Source organism: Microcaecilia unicolor, chromosome 11 (assembly GCF_901765095.1).
Source record: "Microcaecilia unicolor chromosome 11, aMicUni1.1, whole genome shotgun sequence".
Classification (NCBI taxonomy): domain Eukaryota; kingdom Metazoa; phylum Chordata; class Amphibia; order Gymnophiona; family Siphonopidae; genus Microcaecilia; species Microcaecilia unicolor.
In genome coordinates, this window is record NC_044041.1 from 98,756,128 (window position 1) to 98,783,201 (window position 27,074).

Genomic DNA, 27,074 nt, shown 5'->3' on the forward strand with positions numbered 1-27,074 from the left:
CACCAGAGATGTTTACTAGAGGTAGAGAAAGGGAGCACTGAATGCTCAGGAAAGACACACTCAAGGTCAATCAACTCTTATAACTAAGACTTGAACTACAGCATGCAACTCTTAAACCGGAGATAATCAACCTTCCCAGTCTTTTATCACCTATATAATTGTTTTTTTTGTTTTGTATCAGGTTTTGTAACTGAAGATGTTATTATCCCTGCAACAAATAATCCTAATGAAGGAAAACCGAACGCCACAGCTCCACAGACCAGTACTCCAACTACAGCTTCAACCACAAGGACCAGTAGGTCAAGTAAGTGTTTACCACTGCCACTGCTGAGCAGATGGCTCAGAACTAGACCAGGCAGGTTTCCACTTCTTCCATGATGTATCTTGGGAGCTTGGGAAATCTCTTCACCTTTCATTGTCTCAGGTACAACTTACTTTGAAAGCCCTCTGGGGGCAGAAAAATAATTCATGTACCTAAACTGTAACTTGCCTTGAGATCAAATTTCAAAAAGGCAAGTAAATAAATCTAAATTTCAAGATTCAACTCCCTGCTTGCCTGGGAAGGCTACAACCATTTGGGAAGAACAGGACTGTACAGAGCCCCAAGGAAATGCCAGAAGCCTAAGAAGTAAGATGGGAGAGTTAGAATATATTGCACTAAATGAAAAGATAGATATTATAGGCATCTCTGAGACCTGGTGGAAGCAGGATAACCAGCGTCATATCAGGATACAAATTAATATCTCAGTGGTAGGATGGATCAAATTGGTGGAGTGGTAGCATTATATGTTAAGGAGGGCATTGAATCGAATAGACTAAAAATTCTGCAAGACACAACCACATCTTGGAATCTTTAAAGATAGAAATTTCATGTGTAAAGGGGAAAAGGATAGCAATAGGAGTCTACTACCGTCCACCTGGCCAGGATGAACAGACAGATGTAGAAATGTTATCAGAAACTAGGGAGGCAAACAAACAAACAAACAGACAGACAAACAAACAAGGGAACACAATAATAACGAGTGATATTAATTCCCCTAATATTGACTGGCTAAATGTGACATCTGATCATGCTAGGGAGGTAAAATTCCTTGATGAAATCAAGGACTGCTTTATGGAGCAGCTGGTTCAGGAACTAACAAGAGCAGTGGCGCAGCCACAGGTGGGTCTGGGTGGGCCAGGGCCCACCCACTTAGAGCTCAGGCCCACCCAACTGTAGAACACGTTTAGCAGCAGCTGGTGGGGATCCCTATCTCCGCCAGTTGAAAACTTCCCCCTGATGGTAAGGAAAACGCTACTGTCCATGATACTGGCACCTGCGCATGCTCAGTTTTCAATGCATGCCTGCTGCAGACTGCCAATTTGGAAAGAAGCGTTTTCCCACTAGCTGAGATATATGTTTGATGGTGGGGTGAGTGGGGGGCGAGAGAACACTTCGTGCCCACCCACTTCTTGCCTAGGCCCCCCAAAGTCTGTTGTCTAGCTACGCCCCTGAACAAGAGGAGGAATAATTCTAGACCTAGTCCTTAGTGCAGCACATGATCTGGTATAGGAGATAATGGTGCTGAAGTCACGTGATGACAGTGATCATAAGAGAAACTCTGGAGTATGTACAAACAGGAAATCCAATTGTAATGATTCTGCTAGATAGGCAGGGGAATGTTTTTGACTTGATCCTGATTGGTTTGTCAGGGGTTGAGCCAGCAGACGTCAGAAGCCTGATCCATTTAAACCTGCCTTTCCCTGCAATCCTTGCTTTAGCTTAGATTGCTTTATTTGCTCACTGAAGCCAGCCTGTGCTTGGGCGTTTGTGTTCACTTTGGAGTTTAGCCTTTCTCCTCGATGCTTATTGTGTGTGCGTGTGTGTGTGCTGGATATTCCCAGCATGAGCTTGAGTGCCTCACTTTCCTACACCTGGTCTGCTTTCTGCTGCTCTAACCTTGTGCTGTCTGTGGTAAGCTTGTGCCTTGTATTGTTCCAATTTGTTTGTTTAGTTTTCTCTGTCTCTGTGTTCCCTTTGTTATGCTGAGCTGTTGCTCTGCTCCCTGTGGTTCTGCCTCCGTTTGGCAGTCCCCCTGTCCTTGTATATTGCTCCTGTTTGTTGGCTTTAGTTCTCTTTGTTTGCAGAATCTGTCTCCTGTTTCCGGTGAGCAGTGCTCCTTTTCTGGTCTGTGTGTGTCAAGGCAGCTTCCTCTGTTTGCTTACTGTTCCCTTTTCCCTTGTGTGTTGTGGGGCCAGCTTTCTGTATTCTTATAGGTAGTTTTCCTTTTCCTTTGTGTGCTGTATGGTACAGCCTAGTGTGTTCCTTGTAGGGCTTACTGTATCTTTGTATACTGTAAGGTGCAGCCTAGTTCCCATGAGTGCTGTGGGGCACAGCCTAGTGTATTCCTATGAGTGGTTTCCCTTTTTTCCTTGAGTGCCTAGTGGCATACCTTAGAGCATTCCTTTGAGTGGCTTCCCCTTTCCTGAGTGCTGAATGGTTCAGCATAGAGTGTATTCCTATAGTTGGGTCCCTTTTTCCCTTGAGTGCTCTATGGTACAGCCTAGAGTGTTCCCTTCTGGGGCTTCCTGCATTCTTGATCACCCTGTGGCACAGCCTTGTGTATACCTTTAGAGGTTTCTGTCTCTCATCCTTTTTCTTGTGTCTCTACCCTGCACTGTGTGCACTGCTTATGCTCTAGTCCCTAGCCGACCCTTCATTGTTCTTTCTCCCCTTCCAGAGTGTGACTGGGTTCCCGGTTGGCCGTGAGGCCCGCTTGCTTGGACTCTGCATAAGTGGGCTCCCGATCAGCCATGAGGCTGGCTTGAATGCTCTATCTCCCATTTTCTGGTGGTGCCTTTTAACTGTTGTGTGTATGCGGGGCTTGGTGGCTAGGGTTGCACGTAGGGCCTGTTCGGTCTACCCTAGGCCTTGGCCAAAATCCTATACTAGGCGTCGGCCTGGGCTCAAGGGCTCACGTCCGGAATAACATCGATACATTAGCGTTTATGTTTCAAAAAGGAGAGTATGATAAAGTGAGAAGAACAGTCAAAACATAATCTAGAGGAGAAGCAGCAAAGGTCAAACATTACATTAGGCATGGATGGTATTCAGAAATACCATCCTGGAAGCCCTGACTAGATATATTCCATGTATATAAAAAGGAGGAGAAAGGCTTGGTTAAAAAGCGAAGTGTAGGAAGCTATTAGAGCTAATAGAAAATTGAAGAAGGATCTACCTGAAAATAATAGGAAGCAGCATAAGGAATGGCAAGTCTTAATGCAAAGCGCTGATAAGGAAGGCAAAGAGAGACTTTGAAAAGCAGATTGCACTGGAGGCAAAAAACACATAGTAAATACTTTTTTAGGTATATTAGAAGGAAGAAGCTGGCAAAAGAATCCGTTGGATTGCTATATTACCAAGGGTTAAAAGGGGCACTCAGGGAAGACAAAGCCATAGCGGTGAGATTAAATGAATTCTTTGCTTTGGTTTTCACCAAGGAAGATGTGGGAAAGAGATCAATGCCAGAAATGGCATTCAATCCTGATGAGTCAAAGAAGTTGAAACAAATCTCTATAATCCTGGAAGATGAAATGGGGCTATTTGACAAACTTGAAGAGTTGTAAATCACATGGACCGGATGGTATGCATCCCAGATTACTGACAGAACTGAGTAATGAACTTGCAGAGCTATTGTTAGTAATATATAATTTATCTTTAAAATCAAGCATGGCAAAAGAAGATTGGAGGGTGGCCAACGTAACTCCAATTTTTAAAAAGGGTTCCAGAGGTGATTCATGATTCTCAAAACTTTAATTACATTTTACGTAGTGTATAAAGTAAATCACAATTACTGAGAGCAGTATTATTTAATGTTACAACAAATTCAACAAAGAAATCTACATAGTAATAAATATACTGGATATATAACACAGTTTAAAAAATACATGTCAATGTTAATTTCCCTTCTCTATTTAATATAATTCCCTTACATTCCATTATATATCACACTAACAGAAGTATTCATTTGTACCAGATATACCAACAAAAGAAGTTATCATCCCAACTACGAATGTGCCAGTTCAAGGAAATCCAAATACCACAACTCTGCAGACCACAGCTCTGACTACAGCAACACCCATGACTACCAGGACCACTATTGCAAGTAAGTGAGATAATATCCAAATAGCACAAGCAGCTTCAATCTGAGATATCCTATGACTTCAGTGCCAGAATCTACAGTTACTTTGACCTCCCTCCCCCCACCATATGTGTCCACTGTACATTTCCTGTTCTAATACTGTACCCCTAACAATAACTTTCTTTTTTTCTATGTTTTTAGAAATTAGCACCAACCCTAGCACCCTGGTGTCAAAGAGCACAGGGACACCAGCCAAGGCCAATACAGTAATCACAGTTGGCACGTCTGCCCCTCCTGATATCACCAGCACATTGACCATGATACAGTCCACGAGAGTAACAGCTATCACCCCTACAGCTACAGTCAAAACAAACACCACAGCCTCAACTGAAGCTACCAAAACAAAAGAAAAGAGCACAATAGCAAGCACAGCAGGCATTCCTTCAACTCCTGTCCTGCCAGCTGTGAACACCACAACAAGTGTATCAAGTACCACCACCACAATTGCTACTACCACTATTCCATCTACCACCATACTGGTAAAGACTACCACAATAAATGTATCAGGTACCCATACTGGAGCTGCCATTTCCAGTACTCCAAATACCGCCACATCTGTGAATAGCAGCGCAGCAAGTATACCTGCTAGCAGCACAACAGTTGCCACCAAACCAGTTAAGAGCACCACAGCAAGCACAGGGAGCATCAACACAATCGCCATCCTGTCACCTGGCAGCTCCACAGCAACAGCACCAATTGTAAACACAGTCACCACCACACCAGCAGGGAACACCACAACACCCTTATTGGGTACCAGCACAGCTGCTTCCCATTCCAGCACTTCAGCTGTCACAACCCCTACAGCTACAGTCATGCCAAACACAGCAACCACAACTGAAGTTACCATTACACGGGAAAAGAGCTCCTCAGTAAATATAACTGGTACTAGCACAACAGCTGCCACCACACCAGCTAAGAGCACAATAGCAAGCACAGGGAGCACAACCACCATCCTGTCACATGGGAGCACCACAGCAACAGTGCCAATTGTTAACTCGGCCACCACCACACCAGCAGGAAACACCACAGCACCCTTATTAGGTACCAGCTCAGCTGCTTCCCTTTCCAGCACTTCAGCTGTCACAACCCCTAAAGCTACTGTTATTCCAAATACAAGAACCACAACTGAAGTTACCATAACACAGGAAAAGAGCTCTACAGCAAATATTACTGGTACTAGCACAACAGCTGCCAGCACACCAGCTAAGAGCACAATAGCAAGCACAGGGAGTGTCAGCACAACCGCTATCCTGTCAGCTAGGAGTACAACAGCACCAATAGTCCAAACAGCCACCACCAAACCAGCAGGGAACACCACAACACCCTTATTGCGTACCAGCACAGCTGCGTCCCTTTCCAGCACTTCAGGAGTCACTACCCCAACAGCTACAGTAATGCTAAACACAACAACTGTAGTTACCATTACAGATGGAAAGAGCATCACAGCAAATATAACTGGTACTAGCACAACAGTTGCCACCACACCAGCTAAGAGCACAATAGCAAGCACAGGGAGAGTCAGCACAACCACCATCCTGTCACATGGGAGCACCACAGCAAATATTACTGGTACTAGCACAACAGCTGCCAGCACACCAGCTAAGAGCACCACGGCAAGCACAGGGAGCATCAGGACAACCACTATCCTGTCACCTGGAAACACCACCGTCACTGTACTGAGTGCCAACACTACTGCTGCCACTACACGAGGTACAGTGTGCAAATTAAGTTAAAATTAGGGTGCCTGCGATAACGTTTGAGAAGACATTCAAGAATAAACCATATTCAGAGTTAAGTAAGGAGGAGGATTGGATGATGATGGGGAAATAATGCTGAAAAAAATACATTGTGGTGTTATAGGAGAAATGAGAATTCAGTTATCCCCCTTCTCCTGCTCTACCAAAATCTAGTTGTATCAATTGAAATCCAAACGTTATATCTTGGTAAATAAAGCTGACCTAAATAGAGTTCCCATCTTCCGTTGCTACATCTGCCCTCCACTAAACCCTCACCAGAGATGTTTACAAGAGGTAGAGAAAGGGAGCACTGAATGCTCAGGAGAGATACACTAGAGGTCAATCAACTCTTGTAACTAAGACTTTGAAGATGTGACTACAGCATGCAACTGTTAAACCGGAGATAATCAACTTCCCAGTCTTTTATGCACCTATATAATTGTTTTTTTTCTTTTGTATCAGGTTCTGTAACTGAAGATGTTATTATCCCTGCAACAAATAATCCTAATGAAGGAAAACCGAACGCCACAGCTCCACAGACCACTATTCCAACTACAGCATCAACCACAAGTACAAGGACCAGTAGGTCAAGTAAGTGTTTACCACTGCCATTGCTGAGCAGCGGGCTCAGAACTAGACCAGGCAGGTTTCCATTTCTTCCACCATGTATCTTGGGAGCTTGGCAAGTCTCTTCACCTTTCATTGTCTCAGGTACAACTTACTTTGAAAGCCCTCTGGGGGCAGAAAAATAATTCATGTACCTAAACTGTAACTTGCCTTGAGATCAAATTTCAAAAAGGCAAGTAACTAAATCTAAATTTCAAGATTCAACTCTCTGCTTGCCTGGGAAGGCTACAACCATTTGGGAAGAACAGGACTGTACAGAGCCCCAAGGAAATGTCAGAAGCCTAAGAAGTAAGATGGGAGAGTTAGAATATATTGCACTAAATGAAAAGATAGATATTATAGGCATCTCTGATACCTGGTGGAAGCAGGATAACCAGCGTCATACCAGGGTACAAATTAATATCTCAGTAGTAGGATGGATCGAATTAGTGGAGTGGTAGCTTTATATGTTAAGGAGGGCATTGAATCGAATAGACTAAAAATTCTGCAGGACACAACCGCATCTTGGAATCCTTAAAGATAGAAATTTCATGTGTAAAGGGGAAAAAGGATATCGATAGGAGAGTACTACCGTCCACCTGGCCAGGATGAACAGACAGATGTAGAAATGTTATCAGAAACTAGGGAGGCAAACAAACAAACAGAAAAACAAGGGAACACAATAATAACGAGTGATATTAATTCCCCTAATATTGACTGGCAAAATGTGACATCTGATCATGCTAGGGAGGTAAAATTCCTTGATGAAATCAAGGACTGCTTTATGGAGCAGCTGGTTCAGGAACCAACAAGAGCAGTGGCGCAGCCACAGGTGGGTCTGGGTGGGCCAGGGCCCACCCACTTAGAGCTCAGGCCCACCCAACTGTAGAACACGTTTAGCAGCACATGATCTAGTACAGGAGGTAATGGTGCTGAAGTCACGTGATAACAGTGATCATAAGAGAAACTGTGGAGTACGTACAAATAGGAAATCCAATTGTAATGATTCTGCTAGATAGGCAGAGGAATGTTTGGGACTTGATCCTGAGCCAACAGACGTCAGAAGCCTGATCCATTTAAACCTGCCTTTCTCTGCAATCCTTGCTTTAGCTTTGATTGCTTTATTTGCTCAGCTGAAGCCAGCCTGTGCTTGGGCGTTTGTGTTCATGTTGGAGTTTAGCCTTTCTCCTCGATGTTTGTTTATTCTGTGTGTGTGTGTCTGTGCTGGGTATTCCCAGCATGAGCTTGATTTTCTCACTTCCCTACACCTGCGGCCAGATGCACTAAACTTAACGAGCCATTAACGAGCCATTAATGAGAAAGTAGTAAACCCTGGCATGCACTAAAGACTTCTCCGAGCCATTTTCCGACGACGGTAGCAGCTAACGAAAACGGAATGCAGACGAGCAAATTGTGTAGAAACCCTATTGTAATGAGATGCACTAACCTTTTCCGATTGCCTTAATGCTGGAAAATCTAACGAGAGGTCTGTACCTCTCATTGGGGCTGCGCGGGATTTAAAAACTGCTATAAAAGTAACAAAAAAAATTGGGGAAAAATGGATGTCCTTCACTCAAAAAAAAATAGCGCTCTGCTTCAAAAAAGACATCCATTTTGGCCGTCATCCCCCCCCCCCCCCCCCCCGGCCGCAATAATAAAAACGTCTCCTTTGGTCGTGCTTCACTCAGCTGAGACCTGGAAGTCTCTGAGCCAATCACAGCTCTCAATGTGAAGCCTTGTATATATAGGCTGGAAGTTGGGGAATTCTGAGGCTTTTCCCTTGTTGTATTTTCAAAATTAGAACAGATATATTTCAGAGAATCTTTAGTGGGATAGATTCAAGTACTTTTTTCTGTGCCACAGCTACTGTAAGAGCTTTTTTTCTTTTTTTGATTACATGTAAGTTATGCATGCCATTAAAAAATAGTGCTCAGTTGATTTGCTGCCAATTATACACATAAGTTCCTGTTTTCTCTATATTTATTTTATTTATTTATTGGGATTTATTAACTACCTTTATGAACAGATTCACCCAATGTGGTGTACAGCAGGTCCAGTTTAACCTAAAACTTATAATTTTGTTAACATCTTAACAATAGTATAATGACCAAATAAAAACATAAATTCAATAAATGAGGTAAACATAGAAATATGATGTCAGTAGAATACAAGCAGTATCATAATAGACAACATGGAAGAATATTCAAATAACGTACATATAATACGATGTCAGCATAATACCAATGAAACACCTAATAAGCAAGCATACAACATTCAAATAACATAGATATGACGTTAATACTTTTTTTTTATCTAGCTGAGGGGCCAAGTGCAGATATATAGATGGGGACGGGTACAGAGTCAATTGGGATAAACAGATAGGTGGCTAAACTCAAGGCAAAATCTTTGTATAGTTAAACAAGATATGAGGAACTGGTTTAAGTTACAGGGTGTGCAGCAAGCTAGTTCAGGTGTGGAGTGAGTGGACATCCAGTCATATATTAAAGGCTTGTGAGAAGATCCAGGCTTTCACCTGCTTCCTGAAGTAGATGTAGTCTCGAGTCGGGGGCTGTCTCTGAGAAAGCTCGCTGGTGGGTATCATATTGCTCAATATCTGTAGATAGTGATACTCCTTGAGAGGACCTTAGAGGTCTGAAAAGTGTGTAGAGAGCTAACATTCTTTAAGTACTCTGGCCCATTTTGTTTGAGGACCTTGAAAATCAAACAGAGGGTTCTAAATTTAGCCCTGTAAGGTACTAGTAGCTAATAAACATTTGCAGAAAGAGTGTGATATGGTCACACTGCTTGCAGTCTTCTGTCAATTGGAACTGATGCAAGCTTTTTTTGGGTTTGACCAGTGTACTGAGCATTACAGTAGTCTAGTTGTGATGTTATCATGGCATGGACCACTGTGATCAGACTCATCTTTTCAATATATGGAGACAGATTTCATAGTTGCCGTAAGTGATAAGAGACCATTTTTAAAGGTTGTTTGAATTTGTGGGATCTGAGTGAGTGACGAGTCCAGCAGTATCCCATGATTCCTGACCTGTGATTTTAGAGGGAGTTCATAGTTCCCAAAAGGTACTTGTCCACGTGTTAGGTACCCAATGAATCTCTGTTTTGCTTGGGCTCAGGTAGAGTTTGTTGTTTTTTTGCCCATTCCTGAATTGTGGTTAGACAGGCAGTCAGTTTATTCAAAGCTGTGGCTAGATCTGGTTCAGTGGACATGAGTAGTTGCACATCATCAGCATAGATATAGCATTTTGTGCCAGTTGACTGAAGCAGCTCAACCAGAGGCTTGAGGTAGATAATAGATAAAATGGGACTATCCCTGTGGCACCCCACAGTTCAGTGGCTAAAGTAATGATGTGCTGTTCTTGAAGAGAACTGATTGTTGTCTGTCTGACAAATAGGATTTGAAACATGTAAATGCCGTGCCACTGATACCTGTTTCTTCCAGCCTCATAAGCATGATATTATGATTCACAGTGTCGAAGGCTGCTGGGAAATCTAGCAACACTAGCATTGAGTAAGATTCCCCTGTCATAGTTTCTGTGTGGATCATTGAGAAGGGACACAAGAACTGTCTCTGTTCCATGCCCAGGTCTGAAACCAGATTGACATGGGTCTAGCCAATTACTTTCAATTAGCCAATCATTGAGTTGAATGCAGACTGTGTGAGCAAATGGTGTTTAACTGTAAGTGCCCTGCTAAAGAACTGCACTTCACATGTCATAGTGTGCAACTTACAATGTCAACACAATACCTGTCAGTCTGACCTTGGTGGTGAGTAAACTAATGGAAACGCTTTCTCGAATCAAATGGCCTGCAGGACCCAAGGCAGCATGGCTTCACTACAGGCAGGTCGTGTCAGACAAATCTGATCAGTTTCTTTGACGGGGTGACCAAACAATTGGATGTGGGAGGGGTGTTAGATGTGGTGTACTTGAATTTTAGCAAAGCCTTTGACATAGGTCCACACAGGTGACTGATTAATAAACCTAAAGTGACTGACTGGGTTAAAAACTGGTTAAATGGGAGGAGACAGAGTGTAGTGGTAAGTGGAGCTTGCTCTGATGAAAGGGATGTTATCAGTGGTGTACCGCAGGGATAGGTCCCCAGGCTGGCTCTTTTTAATATCTTTGTGATTGATATTGCGGAAGGGCTGTTTGGTAAGGTTTGCCACTTTGTGGATGATACCAAACTCTGTAATAGGGTGGACACCCTGGAGGGTGTGGATGGCATGAAGAAGGATCTAGCAAAGGCTTGAAGAATGGTCCAATAATTGGCAATCTAGACTTAATGCTAAGAAATGCAGTCATGCACTTGGGTTACAAGAATCCAAGGGCACAATACAATATAGGGGGTGAAGTGCTTCTGTGTATGAAAGAAGAGTGGGACTTGGGGGCGATTGTGTCTGATGACCTTAAATTGGCCAAACACGTAAAAAAAAGGCGACAGTCAAAACCAGAAGGATGCTTGGGTGCATAAGGAGAGGAATGACCAGCAGGAAAAAAGAAGTGATAGTGCCCTTGTATAAGTCTCTGGTGAGACCCCATTTAGAGTACTGTGTGCAATTCTGGAGACCGCACCTATGGGAAGATATAAACAGGATGGAGTCACTCCTGAGGGCAGCTACCAAATTGGCAAGCGGTCTCGGTCATAAAACATATAGTGATACCTTAACATGTATACACTGGAAGAGAGGCAGAAGAGAGGAGATATGATAGAGACGTTTAAATACCTCAGTGTGGCGTTAATGTACAGGAGGTGAGCCTTTCAAATGAAGGAAAACTCTGGAATGAGAGGGCATAGGATGAAGTTAAGAGGAAATAGGCTTAGGAGGAATCTAAGACAATACTCTTTCATGGAAAGGGTAGTGGATGCGTGGAATAGCCTCCCGGTGGAGGTCATGGAGACGAAGACTGTGTCGGAATTTAAGACAGCATGGGACAGGCACATGGGATCCCTTAGGAAAAGGAGGAGTTAGTGGGTACTGAGGATGGACAGACTGGATGGGCCATTTGGCCCTTATCTGCTATCATGTTTCTCTGTTTCTATGCTAACAGACACCAGAGGTGACAGGCAGAGATGGAACAAATAGATAAGAAAGGTGACTAATTTCAGGAAAAATTGCACGTCAGTTACCCAAAATGTGCCACAGGGTCCATGATTTCTGACTTTAGGGATAAATAGAAATAAAACAAAATATACAAAAGAAAATAAGATTTTTTTATTAGGCTCACTCAATACATTTTTTTGATTAGTTTTCAAAGGCAACACCTTCTTCTTTAGATCAGAAGAACGCGTTGCGTTTGAAAGCTAATCAAAAAAATGTAATTAAGTTCAATAAAAAAGGTATCATCGTTTTCTTTTCTCTGTTTTCTTTTATTTCTCTTTATTACTTTTAAAAATAGACTAACATGGCTACCACACCACTTGACTTTAGGGATTAATTTGGAGGGAGCTGAGGTTGCAATCCAAGCAATATACAATTGCAGAAATAAATAAAACAATATTTACACTTTCATAATGTAACATACTGTGGATATCTATGTGAATCAGCTTTTATGCTGGTATAAATTGCTGCTAATTTCATAAAATTGATTTTTGCCTTAAATATTAGCTGCACAGTATTCATAAGAACATAAGAATAGCCAGAGTGGGTCAGATCAATGGTCCATCTAGCCCAGCATCCTGTTTCCAGCAGAGGCCAACTCAGGTTACAAGTACCTGGCAGAAACCCAAATAGTAGCAACGTTCCATGCTACCAATCCCAGGGCAAGCAGTGGCTTCCCCATATCTATCTCAATAGTAGACTTTACCTCCAAGAACTTGTCCAAACCTTTTTTTAAACCCAGATACGCTAACCGCTGTTACCACATCCTCTGGCAACAAGTTCCACAGCTTAACTATTCGTTAAGAAATATTTCCACCTGTTTGTTTAAAAAATATTAGCATATAGCTTCATCCAGTGTCCCCTAGTCTTTGTACTTTTTGAAAGAGTAAAAAATCGATTCACTTTGACCCATTCTACTCCACTCAGGATTTTATAGATCTCAATCATATCTCCTCTCCTCCAAGCTGAACAGCCCTAACTCTTTAGCCTTTCCTCCTAAAGGAGGAGTTCCATCATTTTGGTCGTTCTTCTTTGAACCTTTTCTAATTCCGCTATATCTATTTTGAGATATGGTCACCAGAACTCAACACAATACTCATAGAGTGATACAGAGGCATTATGGTATTCTTGGTCTTATTTACCCTCCCTTTCTTAACAATGCCTAGCATCCTGTTTGCTTTTTTTGCCGCCACTGCACATTGGACAGAAGATTCAGCTCAAGAGAGTCACCATGATTTATAATGCTGGTTGCCGTAGGCTGATTTAGATCCAGAGCCACCGAGGGGGGGGGGGGGGGGGGTGCGGGGGGGGGGGGTCAAAATTCCCTGGGCCTGGGCCTCCAAGGGGGGCCCAGTGCTGAGGTCTCTCTCTCCTGCTCCTAACTGGACCCGGGTGACAGGAACAGGAGAGAGAAAACTCCGGTGCCGGGCCCCCCTTGGAGGCTAGGGAGGACCCGGAGGAGCAGACACAGCAGGCTGGTGGGGGTCCCCCTAGGCCCTTACAGCAGATGAGATTGTCCTCCAGCGCTGCTCTGCCGACTGCCGCATTGCCTCCCAAGCGGCTGCTTTCCCTCAGGCCGCGCATGCTCGGTTTTGAAACCGAGCATGCGCAACATGAGAGAAAAGCAGCCATAGGGGCAGGCCATGCAACAGAGTGCAGCGCTGGAAGAAAACTCTTCTGCTGATGGGGCCTTGGGATCCCCTACAGACAAGGTATTTACAGTTACAGCAGACAGCAGTGATCCTGGGGGGGGGGGGGGGGGGGGAGGGTGGAAGCTGCGGCAGCGGCGGCGACAATCCTGGGGGGGGGGGGGTGGCAACGGCAGCAGTGACGATCCTTGGTGGGGGGCCGGCAGTCCTCTTTAGATCTAGATATTTGGCACTAGGTCAAAGCCGGATTCCGGCGCTGAATATCTGGGTCTTCAGCAGCCACCGGAGGTTATCTGGGTGTGGCTGATATTCAAAGCGGGTACCCGGATAGCTATTTGGCAAGTTAAGAATGCCTGGATAGTGTGGAATACTGACAGTGCCCGGATAACTTCTGGCTGTGCCCCCGGACTGCTGCAGCACTGACTGGATAATAGCAAGCACTCTCCAGTTAAGTGGCACTGATTATTTGTGCTGGACCAGTCAGCAGAAATAGGGGCAGAGCCTACCCAATTTCCTCCCACAGAGTATCAACCTCCAGAATTTGTTTACTATACTGACTACTGACAACATGAGAATAACATTTATATCTGCAATCAGAGAATGTAGGGGGGGGGGGGGTAATTGTGCACATGAGTAACAAGTACATAAGAAATGCCTTACCATATCAAAACAAAGGTCCATCAAGCCTGATATCCATGGCACAAGTCCCTTGCAGGGGTAAAAAGTAGATCCATTCCTGGTTTCTTACACCCAGAGATAAACAATGACTTCCCCATCACTAGCTGGCTAATACAACTTTATTGGCATTTACTTCAGAAGCTATATCAAGCAGCTCTGCAGGATTTTTAAAGTGAAAGTGAAAGCATGTGTGTGTCAGTTTTGCCAGGGCTGAGGGTTTCCCGCCCAATTGGGCTCCTTTCCATGACCCGCTGCGGCTTTTTCACGCCGCGTGCGGGTTGCGGGATTTTGGGCGGCTTTTTCTTGCCCCGCCGACGGTTTTTTTTCGCCCGCGCGGTTTTTTCCCATGGCCGTTGGCCACGGGTTGGCTCAATTTTCCCGCAGCCGCAGCCAGTGGAGGCGGGCTTAATGATGTCATTTGTATGCATATAGCCTCATTAATATTTATTCATGTCATTCATATGCAAATTGACTCATTAATATTTATTGAGGTGTCATTCATATGCAAATTGACTGTGCGGTTTGGGGCTGGTTTTGGGCATGAACATTTTTTTCCATCTGGCAACATTGGTGTGTGTGTTTCCCATTTGAAAGCTAGCCCAGCAAAAATCTGTGCTTGGACAACTGCTCTTTAGATCACACAATTTTTCTGATTTAAACTATGTACACGTTACAGACCTTTCCTGACCTCATCTTTGGGCATGCCTCCTCAGACCTTTCCTTACTTTGGGGCACAGTTTTCAACCTTTTGCACCTAGGTGGGTAATGCCTGAAAGGCTGATATTCAAAGGGATTAGTCTCCTAACTATGGGGCCCTTTTACAAAGACACGTAAAGGCCTACGCGCATCCAGCGCACGCCAAATCGGCATTACCGTCTGGCTACCACGTGCCCCAGGCAGTAGTTCTGAATTTGGTGCACGCCAAAAACATGCGTTAGAAAATATTTTCTATTTTCTACCGTGTGGCACTTACCTGGCAGTAAATTGCATGCCTATCGCCCGGGTAGCGCGTGAGACCTTACCGCTAAGTCAATGGGTGGTGGTAAGGTCTCAGGCCAAAAATGGATGCGTGCTGGTTTTATTTTGCCATCTGTCCATTTTCCGGCCCCTTAAAAAAGGCTCTTTTTCCAGGAAGTAGCAAACTAGGGCCCAGCGCACACCCAAAAGACGTGCTCGTACTGCCGCAGGCCACTTTTTGCTGCGGCTTAGTAAAAGGGCCCCTATGTGAGAGTTAGGCTTCTAAATTGATCATTTGGCTGAGTCCTGAAATACTGGCATCTAATTTTACCAGATTCCTAAAAAGTGGGCAGATTTAGGCCAGGTTAAAAAAACATTGGGGCCACGCCCAGTTACAAAGCTGCACTAAGTGGCCTGCACTAATTTTAGCACGTGGATTTCCCACATGCTGAGGCTGCTGCTGTATGCACTAATTTCCCAATTAGTGCATGGCCATTAGTGTGTGGTGGGTAAGGGCTCCTGCCATTAACCCCATGCAAAATGGGCAGGGCCGCCGAAAGACTAGGCAGGGCCCTGGGCCAGGCCGCCCCGCCTCCGCCCCCCCGCCGCTGCCACACCACGTCACTCCCCCCGCCGCTGCAGTCCCGCGTCTCACCTGCCTGCCTCCACGGCTCCGGGCCCCCTTCATTCAAAGCGGCAGTCGCAGATCGCCTCTCTTCGGCCTTCCCTCCCTGTGTCCCGCCCTCGACTGATGTAACTTCCAGTTTCCGCAGGGCGGGACACAGGGAGGGAAGGCCAGAAGAGAGGCAATCTGCGACTGCCGCTTTGAATGCAGGGGGCCCGGAGCCGTGGAGGCAGGCAGGTGAGACCATGGACTGCAGCGCCGGTGGCTTCACCCCGGCGCCGGGCCCCCCTTGGAGACCCGGGCCTGGGAATTTTTGCCCCCCTCTCAGCGGCCCTGAAAAAGGGGCAGCATGTGGCGATTTACCTTTGCTACCCGATTAATGTAGGACACACCTACTCTCCGCCACCAAACACACCCGCCATGCTAAAAAATAAAACATATTTTTAACTCATAGGTAGCATGCACGGTTTCAAAAATGTCTGCGGGATGCCTGAGCACGTCCCGCGGTAGTGCCTTTTAGCATGCAGTACTCATGTGCTAGTGCTTGTCACCACTTAGTAAAAGGGCCTCATAGCAGCTTAACATTGATTTTCAACACTAGACATTTAACTTAGGGGCCCCTTTACTAAAGGTTTGCCGCATGGCAATGGGCTTCCCATGTGTGGGCACAACTATCGGGTGCAGGCGATAGTTCTGCCTCAAGCGTGTGCCATTTCCAGCGCTAGCGGAAATATTGAAAAAATATTTCTGCAGGGAGTTACCACTGGGTTAGTGTTGGAGCCCTTACAGCCACCTCAATGGTTGGTAGTAAGTTATCCCACCCAAAATGGCCGCATGGCGAGTGCGAACTTACCACACGGCCATTTCATTTTTGGCTATTTTCACCCGCTGCGGTAAAAGGGGCCCTGTCACGTGGGGAAAATGGCCACCACTACTAGCGCAGGACCCCCTTTTACCGCAAGCTTAGTGAATCTTTCTCATGCGCTAAGGCCATTTTTACTGCTAGAGTAAAATGGAAGAATTTTCCATTTTTTTAAAAATAATGACCATGTATTAATTTTGCCATTAGCATGCGGCCATTAACGTGTAAGTGCCTATCTCCACCAATTATGTAGATGATAAGGGCTCACGTGCTAATTACGCACTAATCAATTAGCGCAAGACAATGTAGCTGTGCTAACCAATAAGCACAGAACTAGCCCACTCTCTCTCCCCAGACCTGCTTTATTTTTTAGCATATGGGTAGCACGTGTTCATTCCAAAATTATTGCGGGACACCTCAGCACACCCTAAAATAACCCATTTTTTGCTGCAGTGTGGCCAATGTGACACCGATTTTTAAAAAGGTTCCAGGGGAGATCCGGGAAATTATAGGACCGGTGAGTCTGACGTCGGTGCCGGGGAAAATGGTAGAGGCTATTATCAAAAGCAAAATTACAGAGCACATCCAAGGACATGGATTAATGAGACCAAGTTAGCACGGCTTTAGTGTGGGGAAATCTTGCCTGACCAATTTACTTCAGTTCTTTGAAGGAGTAAACAAACATGTGGACAAAGGGGAGCCGGTTGATATCGTGTATCTGGATTTTCAAAAGGTGTTTCACAAGGTACCTCATGAAAGGCTACAGAGGAAATTGGAGGGTCATGAGATAGGAGGAAATGTCCTATTGTGAATTAAAAACTGGATGAAGGATAGGAAACAGAGAGTGGGGTTAAATGGGCAGTATTCACAAAGGAGAAGGGTAGTTAGTGGGGTTCCTCAGGGGTCTGTGCTAGGACCGCTGCTTTTTAATATATTTATAAACTAGTAAAAGAAGCCTGTTTCAGAGCAAATGAAACAGGCGCTAGCAAGGTTTTCGTCGCCAACACCCCCTCCCTCCCTCCCTCCCTGGCCAACCCCTTCGTTGTTCTGGCATTGCTCCGCCCCCAACGTCATGACGTTATACACGAGGGCAGGGCTCGGAGCGATTTTCCACCCCCCCCGCCCCCCACCTCCCTGCCTCCCTCCCTGCCAACCCCTTCGTTGTTCTGCCATTGCTCCGCCCTCGAGGGCAGGGCCTGGAGCAATTTCCCACCCCCCGCCTCCCTGCCTCCCTCCCTGCCAACCCCTTCGTTGTTCTGCCATTGCTCCGCCCTCGAGGGCGGGGCCCAGAGCGATTTCCCACCCCCGCCTCCCTGCCTCCCTCCCTGCCAACCCCTTCGTTGTTCTGCCATTGCTCCGCCCTCGAGGGCGGGGCCCGGAGCAATTTTGGTGGCTTACCACATGAACCTTGGAACCTTTTTGAAGGAAGTCAGAGCTTGGCTTCACTGACAGTGTCCTCAGAACGTTGAGGGTGAGTTTTATTATAGTAGACGATTTAGAGATGGGAGTACTAGCGAGGTAATTAAATTTGCCGATGAAACAAAGTTATTCAAGTCGTTAACTCGCAACAGGATTGTGAAAAATTACGGAAGGACCTTACGAGTCTGGGAGACTGGGCGGCTAAATGGCAGATGACGTTTAATGTGAGCAAGTGCAAGGTGATGCATGTGGGAAAAAAGAACCCGAATTATAGCTACGTCATGCAAGATTCATGTTAGGAGTTACGGACCAAGAAAGGGATCTGGGTGTTGTCGTCGATAATACACTGAAACCTTCTGCTCAGTGTGCTGCTGCGGCTAGGAAAGCGAATAGAATGTTGGGTATTATTAGGAAAGGTATGGAAAACAGGTGTGAGGATGTTATAATGCCATTGTATCGATCCATGGTGCGACCGCACCTTGAGTATTGTGTTCAATTCTGGTTGCCGCATCTCAAGAAAGATATAGTAAAATTGGAAAAGTTGCAGTGAAGGGCGACTAAAATGATAGCAGAGATGGGACGACTTCCCTATGAAGAATAAGGAGGCAAGGGCTTTTCAGCTTGGAGAAGAGACAGCTGAGGGGAGACATGATAGAGGTATATAAAATAAAGAGTGGAGTGGAACAGGTGGATGTAAAGCGTCTGTTCACGCTTTCCAAAAATACTAGGACTAGGGGGCATGCGATGAAACTACAGTGTAGTAAATTTAAAACAAATCGGAGAAATGTTTTCTTCACCCAACACATAATTAAACTCTGGAATTCGTTGCCGGAGAACGTGGTGAAGGCGGTTAGCTTGGCAGAGTTTAAAAGGGGGTTAGACGGTTTCCTAAAGGACAAGTCCATAAACCACTACTAAATGGACTTGGGAAAAATCCACAATTCCAGAAATAACATGTATAGAATGTTTGTACGTTTGGGAAGCTTGCCAGGTGCCCTTGGCCTGGATTAGCTGCTGTTGTGGACAGGATGCTGGGCTCGATGAACCATTGGTCTTTTCCCAGTGTGGCATTACTTATGTACTTAAATACACATTAGTGCTTACTGCAGAAGTGTTAAAAAGCCCCTTAGGAACCTATATCTAACCAATGAATAAGCGGCCTAAATTTAGCATTCTAATCTTAGGCAGATTTGCAGCTGAAAACTCCTAAGTTAATTTAAGGTATCTAGTGCAGGTACTCAGCTTAGGTTCCCAAATTTGGAAGCTCAGATTTTATTAGCAAAAGCTTCTTACTTATCAGGTAGTTTCTTCTACAAATTGCCCTCTAATTGTTTTAAATTTTTCACTTATTTTTTTTGTTGGAAGTAAAATTGGAAAAGTACTCTAAGTTCAAGAGAGCATCAAGGTGAGGACATGATCGTTTCTCTTCATTCCTGGAGTCAAATGCAGAATAAAAGTCTCATTTCTAGCTTTCATCATGCCCTTTGTTTTTTCATTCCAACAATTTTCAGTAAAGTTCAAGGTTCTTTACAGGGCATTCAATTGTACAAAGCATGAGGAATTACATTTCATTTAATCATTTATATACCTCTCGCTACATAGTAATTTTACATTAATTACTGATCATCAGCAAAGCTATCAGTATGTTAAGTTACGCTATATCTTGTGTTTGCATTTTATTGCAGCTATGACACCAGCTACACAACCAGCTCCACTCCCGACAAATGTACCCTTCACAGTGAACTTTACAACGGTCAACCTCAAGTACACCCCGGACCTGGCAAACCCAAATTCTTCCAAATTCAGTATAACAGCTAACATGATGTCTGCCTTGGTAGGTCTTTTCTGTATCTCAATATCTACTGTAGTTCAACTGTTCTTTAGATTTATAGGGAAAAAGCCACAGCTGGTAAGCTAGGATGGCTGAAATTGACAGGATTTTGTGATTTTGGTTAGTCAACTTAGGTGACCTTGGGTTACCTGAACCTGCAGGAAATTGGGAAGAATATTGGACTGAGAGAGAGAGCAACACACTGGATTTCCTCATAGAGGGGCCCTTTTACTAAGGTGCACTGAAAAATGGCCTGCGCTAGTGTAGGTGCATGTTTTGGACGTGCACAGATCCATTTTTCAGCATGCCTGTAAAAAGGCCTCTTTTTTTGGTCCAAAAATTGATGTGAAATTGGCGCGCATCCATTTTGGGCCTGAGACCTTACCACCACCCAGTCACTTAGCGGTAAGGTTCACATGTTAATCGGGTGGTGATCGTCAGAGTGCGTAAAATAGCGATTACTGCCCGGTTAGCTCCATGCGCCAGAAAATAAAATATATTTTCTGGGTCACATAGTGGACACGTGCAAAAAATGAAATTACCCGCCCAGGCCATGTAGTAGGCGGGCAGAAGAATATGAAGAAATGAACAGACCAGGAAGCACACAAGGATCGTGCACCACAGGGCTTACAAGAATTATATTAAGATTTGGGAGAAATATTTCTAGATGGAAGACGGATACCCTGCTGTATTTCTCCATTAAGTACAATGAAACAAGAAATAATGTTTTAGAAAGATACAGAGAATATAGATATTATCCCTGTGACATAATCACACCAAGTCTTAGTCGTACCTATAGGCAATGTCTTTGCTTTACTCACCAAAGTTTTCTTCTTCCAGCTCAATTCCCACCTCAAGAACAGCAGCCTGGGTCCAGCTTTCAGCGGATGCAAAGTTACTTCCTTCAGGTGAGACCAATAGTAGTTACAGCTTTCAACGGTACATTTTTTAAGATCCAGTTTGATAGAGCAACAGAGAATATTTTCAAAGTGTTTGTCTATTTTATTCACCCTAGAGGAGTTGCTGTTCAAGCACCACTCCCCTTTGACACCCTCTACCATATTTCACCGTCACTGCAAATATGTCTTTTGTTTGCCCCATTGGAGGTCGAGTCCGAACGTTATTTTTAATAATTTTATGGTCACCCAGCCATGACAGTAGTGATAGACCACCAGATAGCATGCACTCATCATTATAATTTAACAGGTAGGGACAGCATTGATCTTCACCCAAAATCTGCCTATACTTCACATGTGCTGTGTAATGTGCTCTAGAGGCGGAATACTTTTGAGCACTCATGCAGCTCACTAGCCCTGTTATCTTGTCACCCATCCCCAGAACACCTCCTTCTACACCTTGGTGGGAATTTCTAGGGATATGATTGGTGCTCACCCATTAAAAAACTGTCTAGTGACCACTTCCTCTTCACACCCATTCCCTCTTGTTCCCTCCCCTACATTTCCTAACCTGCCACCACCCTACCCGCTTCCCACACTCAAATTATGGTGTGGCGAGGCCCTCTGCTATTTGTGGATGGCTCCCACTTATGTGTTGCTGCTCTAAACCTTCCCATTGATTTCCAGGTTTGACACAAATATCTCCTAGTGAACATACTATCCAGATGACTTGGATTTTCCAGATCCAATTTGAAAGAGCAAGGAGAATACTTTCAAAAACAAAGTGTCTGTCTGATATTTATGTAGCTTAAATCTGTCTTCTCCAGATCTGCAAACAATGCAGATGATACTACAGTCAATGCAGTCTGCATCTACAAAATGACTCTGGTACTCCACCTTTGACCGAGTGTCTATCTACCGAGAGCTGAGCAAGAAGACTAATGATATCACCGAACTGGGACCTTATAAACTAGACAAGAACAGCCTCTATGTTAATGGTAAGATACTTCTTTTTTTAAGCTTTAACCTGAGGATTCTACCACTTGGCTCAGTGGCTTGTTCAAGAATGATGAATTTGGGCTTGTGGTGTTGTAAAGGGGGGTCCGCTTCCTCCTCTTGGGTGGAGCCGGCAAGCCTGTGGGGCTCCCAGGGTTCCTGGACAGAATACTGCTGATACTGGGACTCAGGGCCAAGTATTTTATTATCAAGGCAATTTCATACCAAAAATCATAATTAATTCTTCCATAACAAAAGGTACAGTCCTCATAAGATAATCTTCAAAAGAAAAAAGATACAGTCCTCGGTCCCAAAACCCCTCAGCAAACGCTCAGCTCCTCAAGACCTCAGGTCTTCTATTAGGGCATTAGCTTTCCCTTCCCCCCTCCTTCAGAAGGGTTAGTAAGAGTTCAGCACACTTCCAATATAGCACAACAGTTCAGAACAAATTCTTCTTGGACAGTCTTTGCACATCAAACCAATACCACAAATCACCTGCCTTTTCACAGCACAGAGGGAACCCTGTAAGAGCAGGGTTCACAGTTTCTCCCACCTCTCAGCACCACGCCCGGTGTGGCCTCCTCCACTGCCTTCAAGTGCTGGGCAGGGCAACCTTTGAATTCTCCCACTCCATGGTAGCTGGCTCCTGTCCCTTAGGCAGCTCTAGTGGCAGGCTACTTCCTCCTCCACATACTCCATGGAATCTCTCTCTTCCATTCGTCTCCCCTCTCTCCTGGTGACTGAGAGCCTCCAGGAAATCTGCTCTCCCCTTCTCACAGCGGGGGGGGGGGGGAATTATATACTGGTGGCGAAGCCAGGGAACGGCGCTTCATCTTTCCCTCGCCCTCTAGTGGGGAAGGGGTAACAGGCTCAGTCTGCCTCGATCCATTGCTCCCCCTGCTGGGACTGGGAATCCATTCCATCTTTTTAGGGCTACTCACTCAAGGACTTCTGGGACCCGTAATTCTGGGCTCAACTGCTTCACTAGGGCTTGCCTTGTTACAGTGTGCAATGGATTAGTCATCCTCTTTTGCTCTTGTACTCTTGTGGGTACTAGGGCAGGGGTCAGGGAGCTTGCACTGAAGTTTTTCTGACTTAAGTTTAGGCATTAACCCCTGGATTCTATAAAGCTCACCCAAATTTGGGCACGGATCCCAGATGCGCACACAAACGTATTTGTTAATGAGCCATTAACAATCAATTATTGACATTAATTGGTACTAATTAGGACTTACAAACAGATCAGCATCTATTCTATAACACTGTACACCTATATTGTTTTGAATTCAACTCAAAGAGGTTGGCCATGGGAGGGGCATGGGTGGGTCAGGAGCATTCCCAAAATTTGGGCACAGTGTATATTTATAGAATAGGGTCATTTACACACCCAACTGGCATGGATATGACGCTAACATTTTACACCAGGTTTCAGCGGCATAAGGAGCATAGCGTTTAATGTGGATTCTTCCCAGTGCTAACTTTACTGAATCTCATGTTATGGACATCTAAATTTAGAACAAATTTCATTCTCAAACTGGTTAGCTAGATTATGGTATAGTGCACTTAAACATGGTTGGCAAAGCTGCAGCAGAGAAGCTATTTGAAAATTTGACCAATTATTTATTTGCATTTGTATCCCGCATTTTCCCACCTATTTGCGGGCTCAGTGTGGCTTACAATACATTATGAGTGATGGTATAAAGGGTTAGCAGTGTTAGTCCATTTTTAAGGTAATAAATAGAAATAAAACAAAACAAAGAAAAGCAGATAATACCTTTTTTTATTGGACCAACAATACATTTCTTGATGAGCTTTCGAGGGTAACCTTTCTTCTTCAGATCAGAAATTCAGAAATGAGTAAATGATGACATATATCTGAATATATCTGTGAAATATAAAATCATTCCAATGACAGTCTCATGAGGAAGGTAGGGGTAGGTGAGGAGGGGAGTGAGAAACAGGGGAGAGATGGATGGATCAACAGAGGGTGACAAAGGCAGTCTAATTTTATGGTTTATAATGTGATAGGAAACCCAGAACCTTAGTTAAATTCTGTCTGGTGAGTGCAAAATTATTTCATCATTTTAACTTCAAACATTTTACGTTCTTGAATGGTTCTGAATTTCCTTTAGTATTCTCACCATAAAGTCTCTAGTGCAGAGCTCTGGTCCTACAGAGGAAGTCACCCTGGTCAGTACTATAGGTTTTGATGTGGGTCTGGGTAGATTCATCTCATCAAGCATTGGCCTGTTCTCCAACATAGCATCTTTCTTCATAGGCAAATTGATTGTTGGCCATCACCATCAAGTGCTCTCTTCTGGATCCTGACACAGTTGGGAAAAATGTGGGGTATAAATGAGATAATAAATAAATAAAATCTTGTGAAATGCATACTGTCAGACTGTTGTTTTTTATTTTACAGGTTATAATGAAAGAAGTTTTGTGCCGACCACTACCCGTAAGTAGCTGAAAGTTTGTATGGGATCAAAATATTTGTGAGAAAGTAAAGAGAGCATAAAACAGATTGTACTTTTATGGTGAAATGCACTATGTTTATGAAGACTTGCCCTTCTGCTCTCCTGTTGATTTGGAGGTTGCTTTGACAACTCTGAGTGCTCCAGTGCAGGGCCGCCAAGAGGAGGGAGGGCAAGATTCTCCTGGGCCTCTCTCCTGTTCCTGATGTGACCCGGGTGATCGTGTCCCGGTCCCGACAGGAGCAGGAGAAAGAAAACTGACCACAAGGTAGGATACAGTCATCCACAACCTGTGATAGCTCATAGTCTGCCAAGAACAATCTATATTACATGAGCCACCATAAGCTTTCTGTAACTGGAGACTACTGGCCCAGTAATTCTTAAGGATTTCTGCAACATGTGAACAATCAGGGGCATTAACACCTTATTTCTTCTGCTGGTTATGCCTTTCTCCATGCAGGCTTGCAGCTTTCTGGCTTTGTCCACTGCCTTGAAACATAGTTTCGCTCACCTAAGATTCTCAGGTTCTTTCACCCCAAGGTACTAGCAGCCTCTTGCTCCCTATAACATACGGATCCTTTGGCTTTCTACTCTCCGAGTGCATCACTCTGCACGTCACATTAAATTTTAAACTGCCAACATTAGACAATTCTTCTAATTATTGTTAGATCACTTCTCATGTTGTCTACTCCTTCTGGGGTGTCCACTCTGTTGAAATCTTCATGTCATCGCAAAAAGATAAACCTTTCCTCTAACACTTAAGTAATGTCACTCACAAATATCTTGAATAAAATTGGCCCCAGTACTAATCTCTTTTTTCTTCAGCAGCACCTCTATTACTTTTCCAAACACTTACCAGCCTGTATTTTCTCACTTCTTTTCTGTCCTCATGCACTCTTCTCCAACCCCATGGAACCTCTCCTATCTCCAAGGATTTATTAAACCCATTTTTAAGAGGACCTGCTAAAGCTCTCTGAGCTCCCTCATATTCTGGGATTTATCTCATCTGGCCCCATGGCTTTGTCCACTTTCAGTTTTTCATCAACACTTTCTTCTGTGAATGGTGAACTATCTACTCCATCCCTGCTAAACATGGCCCTTCTCTGGGATTTTCTTCCATGAACACAGAAATATTAGTTTAGCATTCTGCTTTTTCTCATCAAAGGGGAAGGGGATGGGATTTGATATACTGCCTTTCTGTGGTTACAATAAAAAAAATGTCTGTATTATATACAGAAAACCACAGTGGGTAGGTGGAGAAGGCTTGAGATGAACCAAGGACACAAGATGGTCATCATTGACAAAACCACTTTTATTTCTGGTACTTGTAAATATATATAAAACCTGACATGGCACCCTGTTTCGGGATGGAGTGCCTGCCTCAGGGGTCTATTAGTCATAAAACATAAATACAGCAAAGTGTAAAACATTAAAAGATATAAAACATGAATACAATTAGAAATATATGAATACATTTAAAATATAATATGTAAATGATATACATATAACATCTTCCTATGGATATTAATCCATAAATCAATGGTCTAAGAAAGATTGAACAAAACCAAAAACACCAGATCTGCAGTCAGAAAAAGATTAGTCCCTTAACGCACTCTATAGCAGTGGAAAAAGCCTCAAAGTCCTTCTAAATCTTGAATTGATTTAAAAAGATATGACGGGTCAAATGACCTCTTTCATCATCACTGGCATAAAAAACCACTGCTTGTGCAAATATTCATTAATGATTAACCGTGATTATGCTATGGTAAACACCAAATTCCACACTTATCTTTAAGAAAGATTGAACCTGTAGCTTTTGTAAACTAAAGATATGACAAGAAGAATTTCATAAAACCTTTTGGCTCATGATGGTTTCTTGAGAGAGACCAGGTGATAGTTGTATACATGAAAATGAAAAGTGGAATTAAAACAAAGATTGATTAGATGAATCACTAACCAGCTTATTTTCAAAAGAGATCACCGGCCATCTTCCGACACAAATCGGGAGATGGCCGGCGATCTCCTGAAGTCGGCCAAATCGGTATAATCGAAAGCCGATTTTGGCCGGTTCCAAATGCTTTCCGTCGCGGGGCCAGCAAAAGTTCAAGGGGGCGTGTCAGCATGGTAGTGAAGGCAGGACGGGGGCGGGATGGGGTGTGCGTAGAGATGGCTGGCTTCGCCCGATAATCGAAAAAAGAAAGCCGGCCTTGACGAGAATTTGGTCCACTTTATTTGGTCCCTTTTTTTTCAGGTTCAAGTCCCAAAAAAGTGCCCCAACTGACCAGATGACCACCGGAGGGAATCGGGGATCACCTCCCCTGACTCCCCCAGTGGTCACTAACCCCCTCCCACCCTCAAAAATACAACTTTAAAAACTTTTTTTGCCAGCCTCTATGCCAGCCTCAAATGTCATACTCAGGTCCATTGCAGCAGTAGACAGGTCCCTGGAGCAGTTGTGGTTGGTGCAGTGGACTTCAGGCAAGCGGACCCAGGCCCATCTCCCCCACCTGTTACACTTGTGGTGGAAAATGGGAGCCCTCCAAAACCCACCCAAAACCCACTGTACCCACATGTAGGTGCCCCCCTTCACCCCTTAGGGCTATGGTAGTGGTGTATAGTTGTGGAGAGTGGGTTGGGGGGGGGGGGGGTTGGGGGGCTCAGCACCCAAGGTAAGGGAGCTATGCACCTGGGAGCTATTTTTATTTTTTTACTTTTTAGAAGTGCCCCCTAGAGTGCTCAGTTGGTGTCCTGGCATGTGAGGGGGACCAGTGCACTACGAATCCTGGCCCTCCCATGACCAAATGCCTTGAATTTGGCCGGGTTTGAGATCGCTGGCTTCGGTTTCCATTATGGGCAAAAACTAATGCCGGCCATCTCAAACCCGGCCATCTCTGACATTTGGGCGATCCGAACCGTATTATGAAAAAAAGATCGCCGGCCAACTTTTTCGAAAATATGGTTGGCTCGGCCCCTTTGCAGCGCCGTCCTTGGAGATGGCCGGTGCCGTTCGATTATGCCCCTCCATGGAGCCCTTTTACTAAG

General features: G+C 44.4%; 1 protein-coding gene across 1 annotated transcript in view; it reads left to right on the plus strand.

Annotated features, from left to right (window-relative positions):
• LOC115480949 (mucin-16-like) overlaps window positions 1-27,074 on the plus strand; it is a 142,468-nt gene that overhangs the window by 66,698 nt on the left and 48,696 nt on the right. Inside the window, 9 exon segments of the mRNA XM_030219932.1 lie at window positions 182-304; window positions 4,017-4,145; window positions 4,323-5,891; window positions 6,380-6,508; window positions 19,521-19,669; window positions 20,507-20,574; window positions 21,390-21,450; window positions 21,482-21,560; window positions 23,981-24,016. Of these exon segments, the coding sequence (XP_030075792.1) occupies window positions 182-304; window positions 4,017-4,145; window positions 4,323-5,891; window positions 6,380-6,508; window positions 19,521-19,669; window positions 20,507-20,574; window positions 21,390-21,450; window positions 21,482-21,560; window positions 23,981-24,016 (2,343 nt within the window).